Source organism: Mya arenaria, chromosome 4, assembly GCF_026914265.1.
Source record: "Mya arenaria isolate MELC-2E11 chromosome 4, ASM2691426v1".
Classification (NCBI taxonomy): domain Eukaryota; kingdom Metazoa; phylum Mollusca; class Bivalvia; order Myida; family Myidae; genus Mya; species Mya arenaria.
In genome coordinates this window covers 43,635,699-43,658,210 of record NC_069125.1, presented here as the reverse complement: position 1 = coordinate 43,658,210, position 22,512 = coordinate 43,635,699, and the positions used below count along the sequence as shown (strand labels likewise).

Genomic DNA, 22,512 nt, shown 5'->3' with positions numbered 1-22,512 from the left:
TTCATTTCAAATTGTGTCTGTTCTGTCGTGGCGTTGTGTATTGCAATAAGTGTATGTCTCGCTTTAATCCGTGTGAGTTTGCCTGCTTGATTAGTTCCATTTTATTATTAATTTAAGAAAAAAGGTCGTCATTGGCTCCAGTGTAGGTCCAGTGAATTTACCATTATGTCCCATCCGGCCGTAAGCTCCCGAATAAGACGAAAGCCGGATGTTGAATTGACAAAAAAAACACAAGGAATAACCAAAGACAAATGACACTTGTGACTTTTAATGCAGTACATCAATCTAAATATCAATATTTCATCAAAGTACTGAAAACGAGTCGCCTAAATCATTCACGGTTGCAACAGGTTATAACTCATGAGCTTTAACACACATGAACGTGTTTACGCAACACGAAGAATTGAATCCGAAGGCATCTGATGTATTGCGTTTCACAAATATCACGAAACCAAAACTACACATTTGCAACATGCGACCCTCATTTTTATACATTCTGTTTGCGAGCCATAACAATTGTTTCTCTCTCCCGCCATTGTATAATAAAAAGCGTGTATTTAATTTCGCCGAATTGCATAGCATTATATTATTATTGCAATTAATATGCGCAGAAGGTCAGCAGAATACGCAACCCAAAGTATGTTTCAGACTGTCAGTTTCAGCTGTTTAACAATGTAAGTACTCGCATTCGTTAGTCATCTATGGTTTAGGTAAAATATCGAAGGTACGCTCGTTCAATGAGTACGTTAACATTTTGTTGGATACAGCAGAAATTTAAGTGGAAAAAAAGAGACAATCCCAAACAAATTTGAGCAAAAATTAAAACGCTGTTCTACACAAGTATGAAATTTATGGCATTCGGTGGACAAAACATTTGCTGCACCAGACCACCGTGAAACGCTAATCCATAATGAAGCATATTTAAGCTGAAACATCTTTCAGATACACAATCAACAATTCCTCATAAATAAACTGTTCTTTTGACAAAAAAAGCAAGCCATCACTACTAAAGATACGGTACAGACTGTCTGGTGCCTCAGAGTAATCATACAATGGGCAATTAATCATTTGATATAGCTTTTGCAAACTAATTACTATCTATTTTATTAAGATTCCCACATATCACAACAAAATCCACTGAAAGGTAATCGACAGAAATTTATTACCTTATTGGACGCCTCTGTTTAATTAATAACATTGCGTAATAACTACAATAACTGTTATATTGGACATTAAACCGTGTATATCAAAACTATTTATAAACGTCATTTTTCGCCATGAACTTTGCATCTGAAACAAGACACTATATTGTAAAAAACAATATTTAAGGCTTGCGTAGTTTTCATCGTATGTTAGATGCTTATACAAAAGGTCTAATATTTATACATAAACTATAAATCCCTCGTTCGTTTTAGCGAAATCGCTAATTAGTTACTATTTCGAAGTAAACTATGCTGATTTGCCAATCAATATTGTATTATTACATATTCGCTAGTAAAGTTTCTATGACAAATAGCTTCACTGTTTTGCATATTTTGATTTTAGTGGTGTATTACTGTTCACTTTATTTACGTTCAGTTGCATAATAAGGTAACACTTAGAGGGTTTTCTCACTTGTGGATTGTTAATGATCTCGAGAATTTGAGTATGATATTCAAACACTGTGATTGCAATCCTGATTTGTACTGAAAAGCGATTTGTTTTCGTTATAAAAAACAACGAGCATTTTGTCCACAAATTATTTACAATGTACAACGAAAAGCTTAATTGGCGCGAATTTTGTGCATGTTTGTTTTTCGATGCTTTGTTTTGTTACAATTTAATAAAATATAAAGAACGAACTAACTGTAGGATTCAGATTCGAATGAAGCCGCTTTTTACTCAAATATTAGGTCACAAGCAGTGGAATGACAAAACTGATATGTGCAAATATTCCATTTGGAAGGTAAAGAGAAATCATATGCTAAAAAGTTTATGGAAAACAACTAAAATAAGTTTATATGTACAACGTTAACCTACTTGAAGTAGTCGAAAACAGAATTGTTCTTTATTTGTTAAAACCGAATTATTACCCGATTTTTATTAGATATGTTGGTACAAAAACTCCATAAATGAAACCGTGCAGAACAGTATCAGTTCAGTAATTTGTTTGGTAGATACTTAATAGTTCCTTGACATTGTTTGCATCGATTTCTAAATTTGAAGATAATTGAAGTACCCATTCGACCTAAAGTAGATCGAGATTATTGTTAGGTTAGATTTAAATGAAACATAACAGTATGATAGACACAAAACAAATAGGTAAGTGTTTGTCTCTATGACACATACCAATTAGCCAAAATTGTTTATTTGCAAAACACAAGAATATATTTTAAGACAAGAGTAGCACACTTAACCTGCGTGTGGACTTGGTGAAACATACGAGCCCTTGCGTAATATATAGCTTTCCATTAAGCGCTTTGAAAAACAGTTGAATGACGGTATGTCAATGGAAAAATGAATGGCCCGAGACGACGCGCTAAGACTCTCTGATAAATATCGCCAATTTAAAACATGATATATGACCGTTTACAAACTGGAACCGAAACATATAATGGTAAAATTACTTAAATATTTTGTGTCTTTTGGCGTGTGGTGTTGTTGGCATGGTTTAGAGTTTTGATACTTTGTAAAATACGGTAGATAAAAAAGGAAAGATATTTGCCCAAACACGCCAAACGTTATATTGATATCCTGTGTATTGAATACAAATACAGGTATTCAACGGTTGTGGGCGATTTGGACTTGGATGACATTTACAGTTATGCTTTAAACGTCGCTTAATCTAACTGACTTGTGGCAACGAAGATTCACAAACTCATAACCAAAAACAAAAAGGCAGATGTTTAGGCAACTCAATCTATTCTTTGTCCCATATTTCAAAATGTATACCATACAAACTCAGCTCAGGAGCAAGATGTTATTCTCGTTTTAATTCAAATTTGCAAGCCATAACTCTTGACACCCTCTGACACCACTGAGTCTTTAACGAGTCTCGGTTTCCGAGTGGACGAATCCTTTTGCTTTGTCTTGCCCTGAACCCCAAGAACCAAAGAAGTATTTGACCTCTTCCGTTTTCAACTTAAAGGTCCATTTCAAAAAAGTTCCCTGCGTCATGAATCAAGGCATTGCATTGTCTGATGGCTTCATCAGCCATTATGTTACCAGTCTCACCCGAACCGTCACACTGTTGTACAGTATGAGCATCCATCCATATTTCATGTAAAAATCTGCGCCAAGGTAATATTTAACAAAGCTTGTATTATTTTAAATTAGTTTTTTTCTCCATGAATGTCGATATAATACTGTTGCCGGTCTGCAACATCCCGCTCAATTGCCCGGTACACTTTGCTCGTCTTGCAAGTTCAGTAAGCAAAGTTTTTCAGTTAATCTATTAATGATGATATCGTTCGTTTTTGTTTATTGCTCAAATTTTATTGTATTAGTCAACTCATTGTTTGATTGACAGCTGTCGATTGCGATTGTCGAATACAAAAACACACGGGTATCTTTGTCAATTTCATTGGAACTACATACAGAGAGCATTTTTGTTCAGATTTAGAAGATAGTTATATTCTCGCTTTTTACAGCAGTGTTTTTAAATTTATTAACTTAAAAATAAATATTTAACAATACAAATACAAAGAGTTATCCAGATTGGTTTTATTGAATGTTTATATTTTGTGTAAAACGTAAGCAGAATACTGAAAATTATGATTCAGTCTTTAACATTCAGTTTACGTAGTCAGTGACCGTATTTATTAAATTATCTAATGATAAGGTAGCATTTCCTTAGTCCGTTCGTTAAATATGTCACATTCGTTTTATGCTTAATCAACCAGAACATCAAACGAAAACAAGCAAAACTAAAATGCAAACATTGCAAATTATATTATTTTTGCACATCAAACAGCACATGTAAAGTACTTTTAAATCAATATTTGGTCCCCTGAGGTAAATAGATTTGTCAGATAAACAGCAAATGAGCTGCATTAAGCTTTCATTACTTGAGAAATCGGTGAACGCCAGGAGTCTCCGTGTATATCATTCAATGATCAATAATGCTTTTCAAAAGTAATTGCTATCGTATTTTCGTTTTCACAACTAGTGCTTATAAAAAGTGCTCATAGAATAAGAATAATCGAAATGAATGTCTTTGTTAATTTAGTACAAAGGATGTTCAAATTGTTATACTTATCTGCAAAATTCAACGTTATATATTAACATTATCGTTTGGTTTGGCTTTTATGTTTAACTTGGAAATGTCACTCTCATTTATTGCTGCTTAAAAAAGGTATACACATTTTTATTTCAGAACTTAATGACTATAAATATGAGTGCTAAAGCTTTTATGGCGGAGCCCCTACAGTGTCATTAACGACACACGCATTTCGATTGAAACACACACACACACACACACACGCAGGTACGCACATACGCAGGCACACACGCACGCACACACACACACGCGCACGCGCACGCACATGCGCACACTCACACGCACACGCACACACACACACACACACACACACGCACATTTTTTCTTTAGTTAATTTTATCAAAATAACGAAAAAAAAAATTCTGTCCCTCGGGTGACTGAAAACTAGCATGTTTATGTTTAGTGAGTTATTTTCCTAGACATTGTGTATTCTAGCACCAGTTTTGTTAAAGATTTCAGCAATGATTGGTTTAAATGCAATTAATTTATTGAATCGTTTTTTACGAAAACAAAGTGTATGTATGTTATAAGAAAATATATTTATTTTGTTGTACCTTTATAGGTGCATGATATAGGTTTAAACCATTTTAAATGCATTATGTTTAACTCATTTGAGTATAATGTTTAAAAAACCCACATGAGTTTGGTACAGATAAAACAACTATTAGCTGGGGAATGTTGTGTCAACATTAATTTACAAAAAAACTTATTTTAGGGGACTCGCTCATGTTTTGGTATCAGTTTATTTTCTTTCCGGTAACACATCTGAAACACCTAGTATGTTATAACTATTTTATTCGTTGATACCGAAATGGCAGAAAATAAATGGTTCTTGTGGGTTGCTAACCCACGCCTTTACAGTCAAGGAATGATAAGAACAAATTGACAAAAAATACGCCCTCAAGGACTCATACACAAACGCAAGGGAAATTTAGCCTTTAAGCGATTGTTGAATCGCGTTATTAACTCTATTTAAAATCATGGACTATAAAGACAATATTTGAGCTTATATTAACATATGGTGAAAGTGTCGAAGGTCAGAATTTTAGTTTTAACACTCCTATTGATTTACCACAGTTTATTTCTTCATACAAAAAAGTTCATTTTTCAAAAACATAAGCGCGTCTTTTGAAGACTAATATAATTTTTGAAGTGTTTTTTTTCAGCTTGTTCAGAGACATTTTGCGCCGAACATTAAAAAAGTTCTAATTTAGTTTCGGTGATATAAACTATTAATCCAAAGCTGGGCTGTGCCTGGCCTGTCGAGTTAGTTTAGAAGACGGAAAATAAGGAATAACTGTAGCTAAATAATTAACAAGTTCATCTAAGAATAGATTAATGTTATAAAAATGATATTGATATAAATTTTGTCAGATTTATTGCATAAGTGGGCATTTAAAGTGCGATAATGCTGAAAACTAACTAGGTTGTATGTATTAAATGTAACCAAATCGGTTATAAGCAATGCAAGTAAATCATTGCAACAATCTTCAAAATGTATTTGAATTGTATCAGCTGCAGCTAGTTATTTGCTTTTCGAAGATAAATTAGTCTTTGGAATTAAATACACCTACTTTTCACTAATCTATGGTTGATCCTTCACATATATTATCCAAGTTCGAACATGTCATAGTTCGCCCCTCCTTATTCAGGAGCAAACATAAACATGACGATCATGTGCACCACTCATTGGTACGCATTTAGTTGCACGTGATTTAAAAGTAGATAAAAAAGAGGAGTTACCATTCATCGTAGGATAGCTTATTATTAGATGGAAAATTCTTGACGCGCAGAAGAACACGGCTGACAAATGGAAAAGGTACAGTACATATTTCCTATCTAATAAAACTTGGTTTAATTGTTTCATCTGCAGGTTTAAATCGCATTATTTCATTCTAAATCAAATGCTAATATTTACAAGAGATAAGTTGGCAACTTTTTATATACCTAAATTGAATGTTATTAGGTCTTGGGTGACCACAACGAAAATAAAATAATTGACGTTTAGACAAACAGACAACTGTAGCTCACACTTGCTATAACTATTAATTTTTATGTTATTTTTCGTGACGTTGTCGTTTTTTATCAAAAGGTAAAATTATGGCTGGATTTTAATTTTGCGTTTACGCGTAATAACGCATGAGGACATTCTTCCAATGTACATCTAGAAATATTATAAATAATCAAGCATGCTCTATTCAACAAATGCGATGTAATACTTTTTACATAAAACACAACAATTAACCTACTTTTTTAAAATGTCATTTTCTGTTTTACCAAATGAACTTTTTCCTGACAATAAAATAGTAGTGATTTTAACTTTGATTGACGATGCTTCCGAAAAATAATAATCAAGGCATTTTAGACACAACCGGTGTATAAAAATGCTTAAAAGAAAAAAAAAATATAATCGTCCCGTATAAACTGTTTATAGAAGTAATGGTTTTAATGATATTAAAAGTTAAACGAATACCATTTTTTTGCATTAACGTCTACTTTTCAGCTTTGTGCGACGTAATAGCAATAGCAACAGAAAATTGTCTGATGTATTTTCAACAGAAAGGGTCAAAATCGGCGTTGAAACTCTGCTTTCTGGTGGCATTGCTTTATGAGGGGATTGAAGCAGGTTAATAATTTATGTATTTTAAATAATAATATAAATAATTTAAATTATATTGATACAAAAATTTGAAATAAAATAATTAAAAAAGTTAACTTACGTTCGGGTGAGCCTTTAGGATAGTTGGATGTTCGGCATCCGTCCACCGTCCACAATTGCAACTTCTAAAACACGCCGTCATTATGACAACATATATATATATATTTAAGTGACACTGAACAGAGTATGCAAGTTAAATTTATATATGTATGCCTGTTCTGAATACTTCCAAATATTGTCAGAAATCAGTGACCTGAATTTGAAATAATTCTTAGTGATTTGTTTTGTTAGTTGCGCTTGGAGGTGACTGCACTAATGATGCTTGTGCTGTCCAAAACGCCGAGTGTGTAGATGGAACAAAACTATGTACCTGTTCCGACGGATATACACAACGGGACGCCGCCTGCAAAGCAAGTAGGTTATACAGATAGGTGCGACTACTGATGCAGTAAGTAAAAGTATAATATTTTGCAAGTATGATTTCAACTGCCAACTGTTATCGTGATTATTCTGTGTAAGCAGCTGACCCGTTTCAAAGAATCATGCTCTGTTTTCGAGGCTATCTGTGTTTACTCTTAAAAACGCCTTTTTCGAATACAATGCCCAAATTCAAAGAGAATATGCTAAAGCTGTATGCTTAAGTTCAACATGAACCTACCAAACACTTCCGATCAAATTAAATTTCTTTTTCTAACCGGAACCGCCCTTCTCTTGCCTATAATTTAGCAAAATTACGGACCAATTTCTACAACAGTATTTAGCCTTCAAAAATGTCAAAGATATTTCCTAAGTATCAAAACTTAAATGCAGAATTTCATGTCATTTTGGTTCTTTTGGTTTTCTCGTCGAAATATATTACAATATGTGCATTTTAAACACATGTTATCAATCTCCGTTTTCATACGCGGCCAGTAGATTGATTCATCTGCCCTTGAGTAATGGCAGTTTTCACTCGATATATGTGTTTTTATTTTCGGCGGGTTTCAATGACATCGATCCGTAACCTATGACCTATCCGTCTTACATTAGACAGCAACCAATACCATTTTTCTCCATAGCTGCTTTCTGTTCGTTGTTCAACATTTTTCTGGACAACCTGACTAAAGAGTCAATGATAATACCTACTCTTCTATATTATATCTCAATGGCGTATGCATTGCAAGTTCGTTGATCTAAACTGGCTTGCATAACCCAAGCTTATTCGTTGACGGCTTTATTTGTAATTCGATAAATAATAAATTGCTTGACAGAAATTTGAAAACAAACACCAAAACACTCCGAGTTAGTTCAAGATCTCACACAAGATGTACTATTGAAAGTCATAAATCGTTCCACTTCGAATCAAATGAAACGATGCTTCAAATACAGCATTACACTTCATTGTAAGCCCCAATTAGAAATGGAATTAAGGGGTTTTCGTGAGCTATCCTTAGCAAGTGTGGCAACTTTGATATAGCTTTTAATTCAGAAATAATATGATTAATTTGTATCGGTTTAGATGTCGTTTATCGAAACTTGTTTGTGTTTGACTATTAATCCTTATGTGATATTGTTGAGATATTGACAGGATAATATATTCTCTATTGTATTTTAGATTTATATCTAATGTTAACATTTCAGGTATATTAATATATATATATTCATATCGGATGTGTTTAAAGTCCAAACTAGTGCATCATTCAATCAGATAATGGCCGATTAAATGATTGACAATTGCAGGTCATTACAAGTTAGGATTCATTGGAGGTAGACGATCACCAATAAACTATGTGATGACAACGTATGCTACACAGGCAAAATGTGTGTGACTATGTTTCTAACGAACATTTGTTTTTTTGCTAGACAAAGAAATAGGAGACGCATGCACTGTATGAGTACAATAACGCATACCTAGTTGTTTGATACGTTTCCTGTATAAACCAGAAATCGACGCGGATTGCACGGATGCAAATGATTGCATAGCTAATACTGCATGTTCCGGAAGCCCTACGAAATGTCAGTGTGTCGCTGACTTCACTTCCAACGCCGACAAAACAAAGTGCCTTGGGAGTAAGTAGATTCAACTATAATTGGTGCCTTAAAGTAAGTTAAGATTAAGCACGCCTTTTATGGACAGTATTTGATCTATTTACGTAGCATTCTCATCGGAAACTGTTTCAACATCTTGTGAAAAGGCCGACGTATTTAAACAACAACCAAATCAAACATATAAATGGAAAAAAACATCGCCGGGGCTTTGACAACACACACATTGAGGAGATATCTTATATTTGCTTTATCAACTTTTTTGGCGTGAACACGAGTGTCTATAGCCTTAACTGCATCATGTGAGCTTGGCGTTATTAAATATTAGGAGTTTTTCCACCTACCCAATGTGTTATCTTGAATGTGACGAATCGCGCGATATTTAAACTCTTACAAAACTCAACACATTTCCAAATTTTATCAACACTGGCATATATCCAATTTGTTGCATTAATTGTTAAAACATATATATTTTCCACGGAAATACTTGAAAATATAATATTATTGCTTCTGTATTGATTTAAATATTTCAAAAGTGTTTGTTTTTGACTGTTTATTACCCTACTGTGATAGTTTTGTGATATTGTTAGGGTAAAATATTATCAATTGTATTATAGTTATAAATTTAATGTTAACATTTCAGCTACATAAATATTGCCAATACAAATGATTGACAATTGCAGGTCATTACAAGTTAGAATTCATTGGAGGTAGACGATCACCAATAAACTATGTGATGACAACGTATGCTACACAGGCAAAATGTGTGTGACTATGTTTCTAACGAACATTTGTTTTTTTGCTAGACAAAGAAATAGGAGACGCATGCACTGTATGAGTACAATAACGCATACCTAGTTGTTTGATACGTTTCCTGTATAAACCAGAAATCGACGCGGATTGCACGGATGCAAATGATTGCATAGCTAATACTGCATGTTCCGGAAGCCCTACGAAATGTCAGTGTGTCGCTGACTTCACTTCCAACGCCGACAAAACAAAGTGCCTTGGGAGTAAGTAGATTCAACTATAATTGGTGCCTTAAAGTAAGTTAAGATTAAGCACGCCTTTTATGGACAGTATTTGATCTATTTACGTAGCACTCTCATCGGAAACTGTTTCAACATCTTGTGAAAAGGCCGACGTATTTAAACAACAACCAAATCAAACATATAAATGGAAAAAAAAACATCGCCGGGGCTTTGACAACACACACATTGAGGAGATATCTTATATTTGCTTTATCAACTTTTTTGGCGTGAACACGAGTGTCTATAACCTTAACTGCATCATGTGAGCTTGGCGTTATTAAATATTAGGAGTTTTTCCACCTACCCAATGTGTTATCTTGAATGTGACGAATCGCGCGATATTTAAACACTTACAAAACTCAACACATTTCCAAATTTTATCAACACTGGCATATATCCAATTTGTTGCATTAATTGTTAAAACATATATATTTTCCACGGAAATACTTGAAAATATAATATTATTGCTTTTGTATTGATTTAAATATTTCAAAAGTGTTTGTTTTTGACTGTTTATTACCCTACTGTGATAGTTTTGTGATATTGTTAGGGTAAAATATTATCAATTGTATTATAGTTATAAATTTAATGTTAACATTTCAGCTACATAAATATTGCCAATACAAATGATTGACAATTGCAGGTCATTACAAGTTAGAATTCATTGGAGGTAGACGATCACCAATAAACTTTGTGATGAATACGTATGCTACACAGGCAAAATGTGTGTGACTATGTTTCTAACGAACATTTGTTTTTTTTTGCTAGACAAAGAAATAGGAGACGCATGCACTGCGGCTGATAATGTTTGCACAACAGTGGGCACTGTGTGTGTTGATGACGGCACGAGTGCAAGTACAACAAAGTGTCTCTGTGACGGGACCTACGTGGCTAACGCCGGAACCACCGCTTGTCTTAAAAGTAAGAACATATTGAATTCAGCGAGCTTTGCGTGTTAAGAAACCACTGATTGATTATGACGAATAAGAAATTCAATAACGCTGACACATAGGGACATGTTCGATAGTTGAGCCAACATCGCGTTCAGCAAATGTGGAAACCGGTGTGAAAACAATCACTCCCGTTTCACAGGAGATAAAGTCGGTTGGAAAAAGAAACGACTTATTTTGAAAACATGAAATATTATGTTCGTATTCTAAATACTTTTAAACAACCAAACGTAACGCGTATAAAACTATTACTTTTAAAACACCAAAAGTGATTTGTGTAATTTACTTATTTATTAAACAGATTGTACCCGTATCATTCGTACTTATATGGATTAAAATGTTAAATGTTTCATTACTTCTAACCTACAGCTAGCTTCCCATTGGTGTGTGACTTTTGTTGATTGTTTGGCATCATCCTGGTACCACAAAACAAATTACAGTTAATATTTTACATATGGTGTTGACTGCATAGTTTTAATTTTATTTTAGGTTGCAGTTTCTATAAATGCATTCACATTCGAACGAGGAAATGATACGGCGAATACCAGAATCAATTATGTTGTGAATTCTACAACTATTTAAGCTTAGAAAAATTGATTGGAAAATATTTTTGGATTTTTGAATGCTTGTAAAGTGACATATTTCCGTTACCTTGAAGCTTAACACAATATGTTTTACAGCGTATTCTCTTTCATAGTATAAGTAAATAACAGGCTTCAGTCTCCAGTTACTTTACTCTCTGTGTAATATAAGCCTCTACCTTCATACAGTTTTTATACATTTCCGAGTGAAATATATGTTTATATTTGCATTAATAACTACAATAAGAATACAAAAAAACATGACCATGTTCACTTGAATTTTATGCTCATGGTTTTACTACTGGGCATGTCCCTGTATTAAATTATTAAAATACCTGGTTTTCAAACAGCAACATTACAAAAAATGAGATTTGAAATGAGTAAATCTCAATATTATTTCTAGAACTTTTCAACTAGAAATTTTTTTTATATTAACTTTACATGTTATGTACACATAAAATATATATTTATCATTTATTTCATGTAGACTTATTAGACGTCATAGATGTGTATACATTGGGGAAAATACTATGAGTACAATAACGCATACCTAGTTGTTTGATACGTTTCCTGTATAAACCAGAAATCGACGCAGATTGCACGGATGCAAATGATTGCATAGCTAATACTGCATGTTCCGGAAGCCCTACGAAATGTCAGTGTGCCACTGACTTCACTTCCAACGCCGACAAAACAAAGTGCCTTGGGAGTAAGTAGATTCAACTATAATTGGTGCCTTAAAGTAAGTTTAGATTAAGCACGCTTTTTATGGACAGCATTTGATCTATTTACGTAGCATTCTCATCGGAACTGTTTCAACATCTTGTGAAAAGGCCGACGTATTTAAACAACAACCAAATCAAACATATAAATGGAAAAACACATCGCCGGGGCTTTGACAACACACACATTGAGGAGATATCTTATATTTGCTTTATCAACTTTTTTGGCGTGAACACGAGTGTCTATAGCCTTAACTGCATCATGTGAGCTTGGCGTTATTAAATATTAGGAGTTTTTCCACCTACCCAATGTGTTATCTTGAATGTGACGAATCGCGCGATATTTAAACACTTACAAAACTCAACACATTTTCAAATTTTATCAACACTAGCATGTATCCAATTTGTTGCAATAACTGTTAAAACATATATATTTTCCACGGAAATACTTGAAAATATAATATTATTGCTTCTGTATTGATTTAAATATTTCAAAAGTGTTTGTTTTTGACTGTTTATTACCCTACTGTGATAGTTTTGTGATATTGTTAGGGTAAAATATTATCAATTGTATTATAGTTATAAATTTAATGTTAACATTTCAGCTACATAAATATTGCCAATACAAATGATTGACAATTGCAGGTCATTACAAGTTAGAATTCATTGGAGGTAGACGATCACCAATAAACTATGTGATGAATACGTATGCTACACAGGCAAAATGTGTGTGACTATGTTTCTATTGAACATTTGATTTTTGCTAGACAAAGAAATAGGAGACGCATGCACTGCGGCTGATAATGTTTGCACAACAGTGGGCACTGTGTGTGTTGATGACGGCACGAGTGCAAGTACAACAAAGTGTCTCTGTGACGGGACCTACGTGGCTAACGCCGGAACCACCGCTTGTCTTAAAAGTAAGAACATATTGAATTCAGCGAGCTTTGCGTGTTAAGAAACCACTGATTGATTATGACCAATAAGAAATTCAATAACGCTGACACATAGGGACATGTTCGATAGTTGAGCCAAGTGGAAACCGGTGTGAAAACAATCACTCCCGTTTCACAGGAGATAAAGTTGGTTGGAAAAAGAAACGACTTATTTTGAAAACATGAAATGTAATGTTCGCATTCTAAATACTTTTAAACAACCAAACGTAACGCGTATAAAACTATTACTTTTAAGACACCAAAAGTGATTTGTGTAATTTACTTATTTATTAAACAGATTGTACCCGAATCATTCGTACTTATATGGATTAAAATGTTAAATGTTTCATTACTTCTAACCTACAGCTAGCTTCCCATTGGTGTGTGACTTTTGTTGATTGTTTGGCATCATCCTGGTACCACAAAACAAATTACAGTTAATATTTTACATATGGTGTTGACTGCATAGTTTTAATTTTATTTTAGGTTGCAGTTTCTATAAATGCATTCACATTCGAACGAGGAAATGATACGGCGAATACCAGAATCAATTATGTTGTGAATTCTACAACTAATTAAGCTTAGAAAAATGGATTGGAAAATATTTATGGATTTTTTAATGCTTGTAAAGTGGCATATTTCCGTTACCTTGAAGCTTAACACAATATGTTTTACAGCGTATTCTCCTTCATAGTATAAGTAAATAACAGGCTTCAGTCTTCAATTACTTTACTCTCTGTCTTATATAAGCCTCTACCTTCATACAGTTTTTATACATTTCCGAGTGAAATATATGTTTATATTTGCATTAATAACTACAATAAGAATACAAAAAAACATGACCATGTTCACTTGAATTTTATGCTCATGGTTTTACTACTGGGAATGTCCCTGTATTATATTATTAAAATACCTGGTTTTCAAACAGCAACATTACAAAAAATGAGATTTGAAATGAGTAAATCTCAATATTATTTCTAGAACTTTTCAACTAGAAAAAAATAATTATATTAACTTTACATGTTATGTACACATAAAATATATATTTATCATTTATTTCATGTAGACTTATTAGACGTCATAGATGTGTATACATTGGGGGAAATACTATGAGTGCAATAACGCATACCTAGTTGTTTGATACGTTTCCTTTATAAACCAGAAATCGACGCGGATTGCACGGATGCAAATGATTGCATAGCTAATACTGCATGTTCCGGAAGCCCTACGAAATGTCAGTGTGCCGCTGACTTCACTTCCAACGCCGACAAAACAAAGTGCCTTGGGAGTAAGTAGATTCAACTATAATTGGTGCCTTAAAGTAAGTTTAGATTAAGCACGCCTTTTATGGACAGTATTTGATCTATTTACGTAGCATTCTCATCGGAAACTCTGTTTCAACATCTTGTGGCCGACGTATTTAAACAACAACCAAATCAAACATATAAATGGAAAAAAAAACATCGCCGGGGCTTTGACAACACACACATTGAGGAGATATCTGATATTTGCTTTATCAACTTTTTTGGCGTGAACACGAGTGTCTATAGCCTTAACTGCATCATGTGAGCTTGGCGTTATCAAATATTAGGAGTTTTTCCACCTACCCAATGTGTTAGCTTGAACATGACGAATCGCGCGAGATTTAAACTCTTACAAAACTCAACACATTTCCAAATTTTATCAGCACTAGCATGTATCCAATTTGTTGCATTAACTGTTAAAACATATATATATTCCACGGAAATACTTGAAAATATAATATTATTGCTTTTGTATTGATTTAAATATTTCCAAAGTGTTTGTTTTTGACTGTTTATTACCCTACTGTGATAGTTTTGTGATATTTTTAGGGTAAAATATTATCAATTGTATTATAGTTATAAGTTTAAATTTTAACATTTCAGCTACATAAATATTGCGAATACAAATGATTGACAATTGCAGGTCATTCCCAGTTAGGATTCATAGGCGGTAGACAATCACCAATAAACTATGTGATGAATACGTATGCTACACAGGCAAAATGTGTGTGACTATGTTTCTAATAAACGTTTTTTTTACGCCAGACAAAGAAATCGGAGACGCGTGCACTGTGTCTGCTAATGTTTGCACAACAGTGGGCACTGCGTGTGTTACTGACGGCGGAAGTACAAGTACAACAAAGTGTCTCTGTGCCGGTGACTACGTGGCTAATACCGGAACCACCGCTTGTCTAAAAAGTAAGAACATACTATATTTTGCGATCATTTCGTATTTAGAAACCTATGATTAATGATGACCGTTAAGAAATTCACTAACGTTGACAAATGTTCAATTTTTCTGCTGCAACTTCTGCATACATTTGTCATTGCGTATCTAATTATTGCACTTAACAGAATTGGGGACATCGTGCGGGTCAACAACTGTGTGTGCTGGTGATGGCGTGTGTGACACCAACTCTGACTCTCCGACGTGTGTTATTGGTATGTTAGATATATAGGATCTGTTATGAGTCTCCATATAATAAACAATTTTATTCAGCGAGTTAAGAAAATATTTACTAACATATTTCCTGGACGAGTTGAATAAAATTGTGTATTGTATGATGATAAGTGTCACATCCTTCTTATGACATGCTTTACCAATAAAAAACCGACCTACCATTTTTACGTGTACAAGTGATGAGACTTCCACCACACAGCAATGCCATTTCCCGCGCTCATGCACTCCAGAAATTTAGTACCCGGTATAATTTAAAAACCACATATGCATCATATCGTTTAAATCATATAACAGGTATAAGGGATACTAAATGATATCAATACGACTTACTACAAAAAGAACAATACAATTTTAACGAAATTTGCTTTATTTTGAATTGTGATGACAAATCTCGTAAAATGACGTTATAGTTTATGATATGTTCATGAAGTTAATTGCAGTTTCAAGACATTAAATACCGACCGTCTTTAAAAATGTTGTTTACGAAATCAAGACGAAATACCACGCTTTCCTCTTATGATTTCGATAAAAACTGTACTTCTGTATTCAAATAAAATTTTATTATAAATAGAAAGTGAGAAAACAACGTATGACTTGATGGAATATTGTCAATTAAACTATTATGTTTACAAACAATCGAAGTGATATATTTTACCAATAGAAAAAGAGCCATGCTGTTTTACTGATGTGTAATACAAACAATTATGTGATGTGGTACTTAACCGGAAAAATGAATGATATGTGAATAATCTCTTTTTTGAGATTATTGATAAAACCTGACTAGCCGTCACTGCAAAGAAATAAACAGATTTCTAGTTTGACTGCCACTGAAGACATTTTACTTAAGGGCCTGTTTCGACTTAAATGATTACACATATTATTTAAACCTTTTTGTATTTGTGTTTAGGGGGTGGTGGAACATGCGATGCCGATTCGAAGTGTGTAGCCAACTCAAAGTGTACTGAGACAAAATGTACCTGCAGTAACGGAGAGGCTGATAAAACAACGAAACTGTGTCCATCCCCTAACGGCGGTGAGTATAAATACATAGTTAAACAACAACCTACATGACAAAGAGTTTTTCGTATTAATAACTAATAACTGTTTAGTAGACGAATTTCTTGGTAATGCTAGTGTTGTTCTCCGTTTGTTTTCTTGTTTTGGATTCCTTAACCTTTCTTCGTACATAGCCCCCTTGTCTTATCTTATGTCTTTTTATTTTCATTTCGAAGGTTTACGAGAATCGTCTTCGATACTGGTAGTGACGATGTGCCTCTGGTTGAGCCTGTTCTAACTGCTACTGAAAACTATTAGACTGCAGATATTGTTGTCTGTCATAATTGGAACTTCGTGTGTTATAAAGATTATTGTTCGTCTTTCATATATGGTTTAAAACCCTGCTCTTTATCATATTGTCTTAATATGTGTTATTAAATGTTAAACAAAATGTGCATATGCAAATGCAAAACACCCCATGAAATGCAAATTGAATATCTACAGGTCATTTTAACAAGAGTTAAAATTTCATTCGGCCGCATTGACCCCTTTGTTCGTAATAGGCCGTAATAGTTCTTAATGATTAATGAACAGTTTCGATTTTATAACAATGAAGCCAATAAAGCTAATTGAAATCCGTCCAAAGAAAGATATATTTCATGAGTGCTTTACCTTTTTACAAGTTTCTAATTGCACTCAGAAATGTTCACTTTTTTCATTCAGATTATATTTTATGGGGAAAAGTATGTTTGTTTTGGCCTGCTTCCGTTTTAAAACTAAATCAGAAAACTATACTTTATTATATTAATTTCGGCCTCTCTCAAAACAATTCAAATCCGTAGAACAAACTTTTAATTCGTATGGCCTTGTTTAACTGAAATACCATAACAGATGGTATTTCATGCCGATATCAACTAAGTGAAATATAAATTTCGATAACCATGAAAATATAAATTACATTTTATGTAAAGAATAGTGCGAACCACGCTTATGTACGCAATTATTTAAACATATTACTCTACTGAGTAAGGTCAATGATTTACGTGTTAATTGAATTAATTTGAATTGCGAAGTTTATTAAAATATTGACCCATAAATCGGTTACCTGATGAATACTGGTGGCCCCATGGGAAGTATCAACAGTTTGGACAAAATGATATACAACTTAACATTGGGCCTTTTCACGTTTGTCCGTTTTACTTCTTTTAAGCAAAGCATGTTTTGTTATTTGATTTAGAAATTTCTCCATCAGCTTTGTAGATGATATACATGCCAGTTTTATATTATGTTTAATTTTATGGTCGTTTGTACTATCAGATAAATATTTTAAGTAAGTTTAGCATTGGCCATCTAGATTTGTATCAAACATTCGAATTTAAGTTAGATTTCGTAAGGTCGTGATCAGTTTAAACTGATTTTAAATGCTTTGTTTTTTAAGTAAATTACATAAAACTAGAAGGAATTTCATCTTTAAAATCGATTCTGCAATGAAATACGGAGACATTAATTTATTTTGTAAAAATTCCATGAAGTGATTCACACATTCAAAACACTAAGTCCTAGCCCTAACTGAAATGCCGCATGTTTGTCATTGAAATAAAGATAATTAATTCTTAAAGTGACACTCTTATTCAAAATCAATACAAAAACATGTATAAACAAACATACATTTTGAGAGATAAACCCTTAACTACTAACTAATAAATGCATTTATGGAAACTATTAATTACGGAAAGCAAAATTTTAACCGTGTATTTAATAGCTGAAACGCACCAATATTAAATGATTGGTGATTTCTACAACATTTACTGCGATTTTCTATTGTCTCATAAGGTAGTTTTCTGAACTTTTTCCTTCAAATTAAACTCACGTATCCTTCATATGAACCATTGTTTTCGACATTGATTCATTCTTTTTGGTATATCAAACAATTGTCAACGGTATTAATTACGGTAAATCTTGATTGGGAGTAATAGTGCATGTGTAGTGAATTTACCTTCCAGAAGGTTATTTTTTATAAGAATGATGACACGTCATTGACTGTTAATGGTTGCAAATTGTAATAATATCCGATTAAAACCGTTTAATGATCTAGCGAATCCATTTCATATTCCATTTGTTTTTTATTTAACTGTAAATATATAATAGTATGTGTGTGCTAATTTTCTTTCATCGGTCATATTGCTAGCGCATGATAACTACCATAAATTAAATACATGACAGGTTATTGTAAAACTCGTAATAAGTATTTTCTGACAAAATAATAATTAAAATTCGTTTCTTTTCAAAATGTAAGTAGTTCACAAAAGTGTCACTGTGTATACCATACGTTTCAAATGTCATTATTATGATAGTTTGACCCTTATCTGATTCACTCAATTCTGCATTTGGTTTATTTTCTAATGAAAACAATAGCTTCGAAATGTTTGTTATGTTTATGATAAAATGCAATCATTTTGTTTTTACTTATAATACATGGCAACCAAATATAATTGTTGAAAAGCATTCACATATTTATATATACCACTTGTGAAGTAATGAGGATTGTGTTACAATGATTTAACTCTAGAAAGATTTCAAAAGAAACGTAGGAATAGGACACAATTACTTGAACGCAATGTACATTCTAAAAGAGTGAACAGGTACACCAAGAATGTTAAAAAAGAAATATAATGCATCCCTGCCGTATCTGATTCGAGGTATTCTGATATCTGCGCTGTTGCTTATGTGACTAGTCTGGTCTTATCCAGCGTTCCAGAGTGGTCATGGATATTTCAGTGGTGTGTAGCTCCTGAGTGGAGAAGGAATCTACCACAGAAAACAAACGTGTTGGAATTTCATAAACAGGATAACATGAAAACAGTTTTCCAATCTTAAGGGATATAAATACACTATTGGTTTTCAAAAGTCAAGCCAACGGTCCTGTAAAATGCTTGTTAAAATAAACCGTACCTCTACAGCTATAAACTGTGATTAGGTTCCATGATACTAAGAGCTTGGCCTCACTGAAATGTCTTTCAAATTAAAAATCAAATTACATAAAAAATAAGATTTGCTTATTCTATTACACATGTAATTGATGTATTATTATCTATTAGTATCTATTATTTGAACCATACACCATATTGATAACATTGTCGTTATACCACACAAATTCTAGTAACGTTTGTCGATTTTATAGAAATAAGGTTATTTAATACACTTATGGCCACTGAACACTGGACAAGACTCGAATAACAGTATTGCTGTAAATTTTATTTATTCCGAATTATTTTATTTATGAATAAACAGTTTTCATTACAATGTTTGTTAAACATTATTTCTTATATAATCTGAAAGAGTATTGCTGATTTTAAAATGATTCGACTGCCAATTCTAGGACTAAGGTAACAAGGAATAGAAGGCATGTAGAGTCAAATGCATAAGACAACTTATACATACGCATATAGAATCGAGCTGTTGTACAACAATAACAAATGTATAAGCAATACATAGAGTTTATGACTTTCGCTTTCTAAAACAACATCGATAGCATGGAACTAAAATTTAAGGCATTTACGATCACTCCTCAAGAGTGGAAAAAAGACCTTTCAACCACACAGCACATACATATGTTAAGTAAAGCGAGATTATAGAAACGGATCGGATCTTGATATCAGAAAAGACAACTGGCTGGTGACCCCTTGTTGCTACTCGAACGATTGGGCTTGTCCCTGTTGTTTCGTTCGAATTGATACAATAAATCATGCTGTGCATTTTATGGTTATGGAAGGCGTTTTACTCTAAAATGTCAAAATCAATACAAGATCATGCAGTTTATATAATTGATATGCAATGTACAGTGGTCTCTGTGACGCCCCGAATCCGCAGGCGAAGCGGACCTTGTGTCAGCGAGGCTTCCCACACGTTGCAACTGACTGTGCACACATGACGAGGACTGGTTGAGATAATCCGGAATAAGCCCCCAAAAAACCTTCGGCTTAGCCGGCATCTGACAGATAGCCAAATATTATTATTGACAACTTACCGCCGACCGCTTTATCCAAAAGTCTTTTATTTTAATTCACGACATGATGAAATCTGAATTTATTTAAATTTTATAATTAATGGCCAGTCTGCAAATGTTTTGCGAAAGCGGAAATGTTCCGGATATGATGTTTTCGCTTTTCTCAAATAAGGCGTTTTCGCAAGTACTCAGACAATTCTGAGAAAAGTCTTCAGACAATTTTCAAAATAAAAGCAAACACGTTATTACTGGTGAATGTAACCTCTGGCCACAGTGTTTTTAGTGTATGTGACCTATCCCAATACATAGCGATACTGTTTGTATGGATTGGTTACCTATTCACACATCCAGCTACTATGCTTGTTTGTAAATGTTACCTATCCAAACATCTAGCGACTAAGTTTGTTCGAATATTCGACCTTTCCCAACATCTAGCAACCTTTTGCTAGGAAATGTAAACCATGCTAACATCTACCGACCATGTTCGTAAGTGAATATTAACTATCCGTTCAACTAACGACCATTGTTTTGTTTTAGAAATGAAACCTATACAAACAGCTGACGACCATTTTTGTCAGTGAATGTCTACTATCCCACCAACTAGCGACAATGCTTGATAGGGAATGTAAATGATCTAACTGTCCAGCAACCTTTGTTGTCAGGAAAAGGAACCTATCCCACCATCATCTATGGACAATTTTTGTCGGGGATGGAACCTATTCCAACATATATAGACCATGTTTATCGTGGAATGTAACTTATCCTTACATCTGAAGACCTTGTTTTTCGGGGATTAAAGCCTATCCATACATCTTAAGACCATCTTTGTTGTGGAATGTAACCTATTCCAAATTCTAGCGAACATGTTTGTCGGGAATGTTATCGTTTAGAACCCGCCACCTAGTGGCAATGGTTGTCCGGGAATGTTACATATCCCAACATTTAGCGACTATAATTGCCGAGGAATGTTAGCTTGCACAACCCACCATCTAGTGACATGTGTTTTTCGGGGAATTCAACCTATCCAAACATCCTGCAACTATGCAGGGGAATCGATACGGTTAACAATGTAGGTAGAGTGTCACAGTATGACCTTGACATTCGACCTACTGACGTGTAAAGGGAACACAACGTTTGCCGGATAGACAACAAGTCGTGAAAACGTAATCGTTTGGAAATGGAAGTGTAGCGACGACTCCAAAGTTCTTGGCATTTTCAGCAGGCGACAAAAAAAGGTTCCAGTAGTTACAGACATGATTTATTTCAACAAATTGACTCTGCTTAAGCAACATTGGATTATTGTTTCTGTAATTATTATCTTGAATATTGGAGCGCCTATTCCACCAATTTATCGTGCCAATGCGATCAAAATTTGTGACGTAATACCGTAATACGTCAATCAAAGTTATATTTAAGATATAATTAAGATTTAATTAAATGCATATGTGTCTACATACTGTATGTTTAGTAATGTAGGGCATATTTGATTGTCATTTGAATATGGAGGTGGTTGACAGCCGACCTGGTACAAATGTACAAAATGGTCATGTTAATTACAAAAAACGTGTATTCCTTGGGTTGTAAAGCTGTCATATTTATACAAAAAAGTAGTATAAGAGAGATGATTTTGGATGTAAAAACAGTTGGGTTAGAAAAGGCAAGGAAAGCGGCCTTGGGTCCTTAATGGACGGCAGTTAGGATGTGGGATTACCTTAAATGTCATGCTGTATTATATACTGATTATTATACTTAGAAAAAACGTTGAACAATAAAGAACTAACATTCGAACGGTTGTTGTTTAATAGCTTAAAGACTTCCAACAAGTTAAGTGAACAGTCGCATTACGTGACAAATTTAACAATGTA

At 33.7% G+C, this 22,512-nt stretch overlaps 1 protein-coding gene across 1 annotated transcript in view; it reads left to right on the top strand.

Annotated features, from left to right (window-relative positions):
* The window catches only part of LOC128230828 (prion-like-(Q/N-rich) domain-bearing protein 25), a 72,223-nt gene that overhangs the window by 12,134 nt on the left and 37,577 nt on the right, over positions 1-22,512 (top strand). The window contains exons 2-8 of the mRNA XM_052943271.1: positions 10,742-10,894; positions 12,088-12,213; positions 12,994-13,146; positions 14,324-14,449; positions 15,231-15,383; positions 15,540-15,626; positions 16,553-16,678. Of these exons, the coding sequence (XP_052799231.1) occupies positions 10,742-10,894; positions 12,088-12,213; positions 12,994-13,146; positions 14,324-14,449; positions 15,231-15,383; positions 15,540-15,626; positions 16,553-16,678 (924 nt within the window). The remainder of the gene's footprint in view (positions 1-10,741; positions 10,895-12,087; positions 12,214-12,993; positions 13,147-14,323; positions 14,450-15,230; positions 15,384-15,539; positions 15,627-16,552; positions 16,679-22,512) is intronic.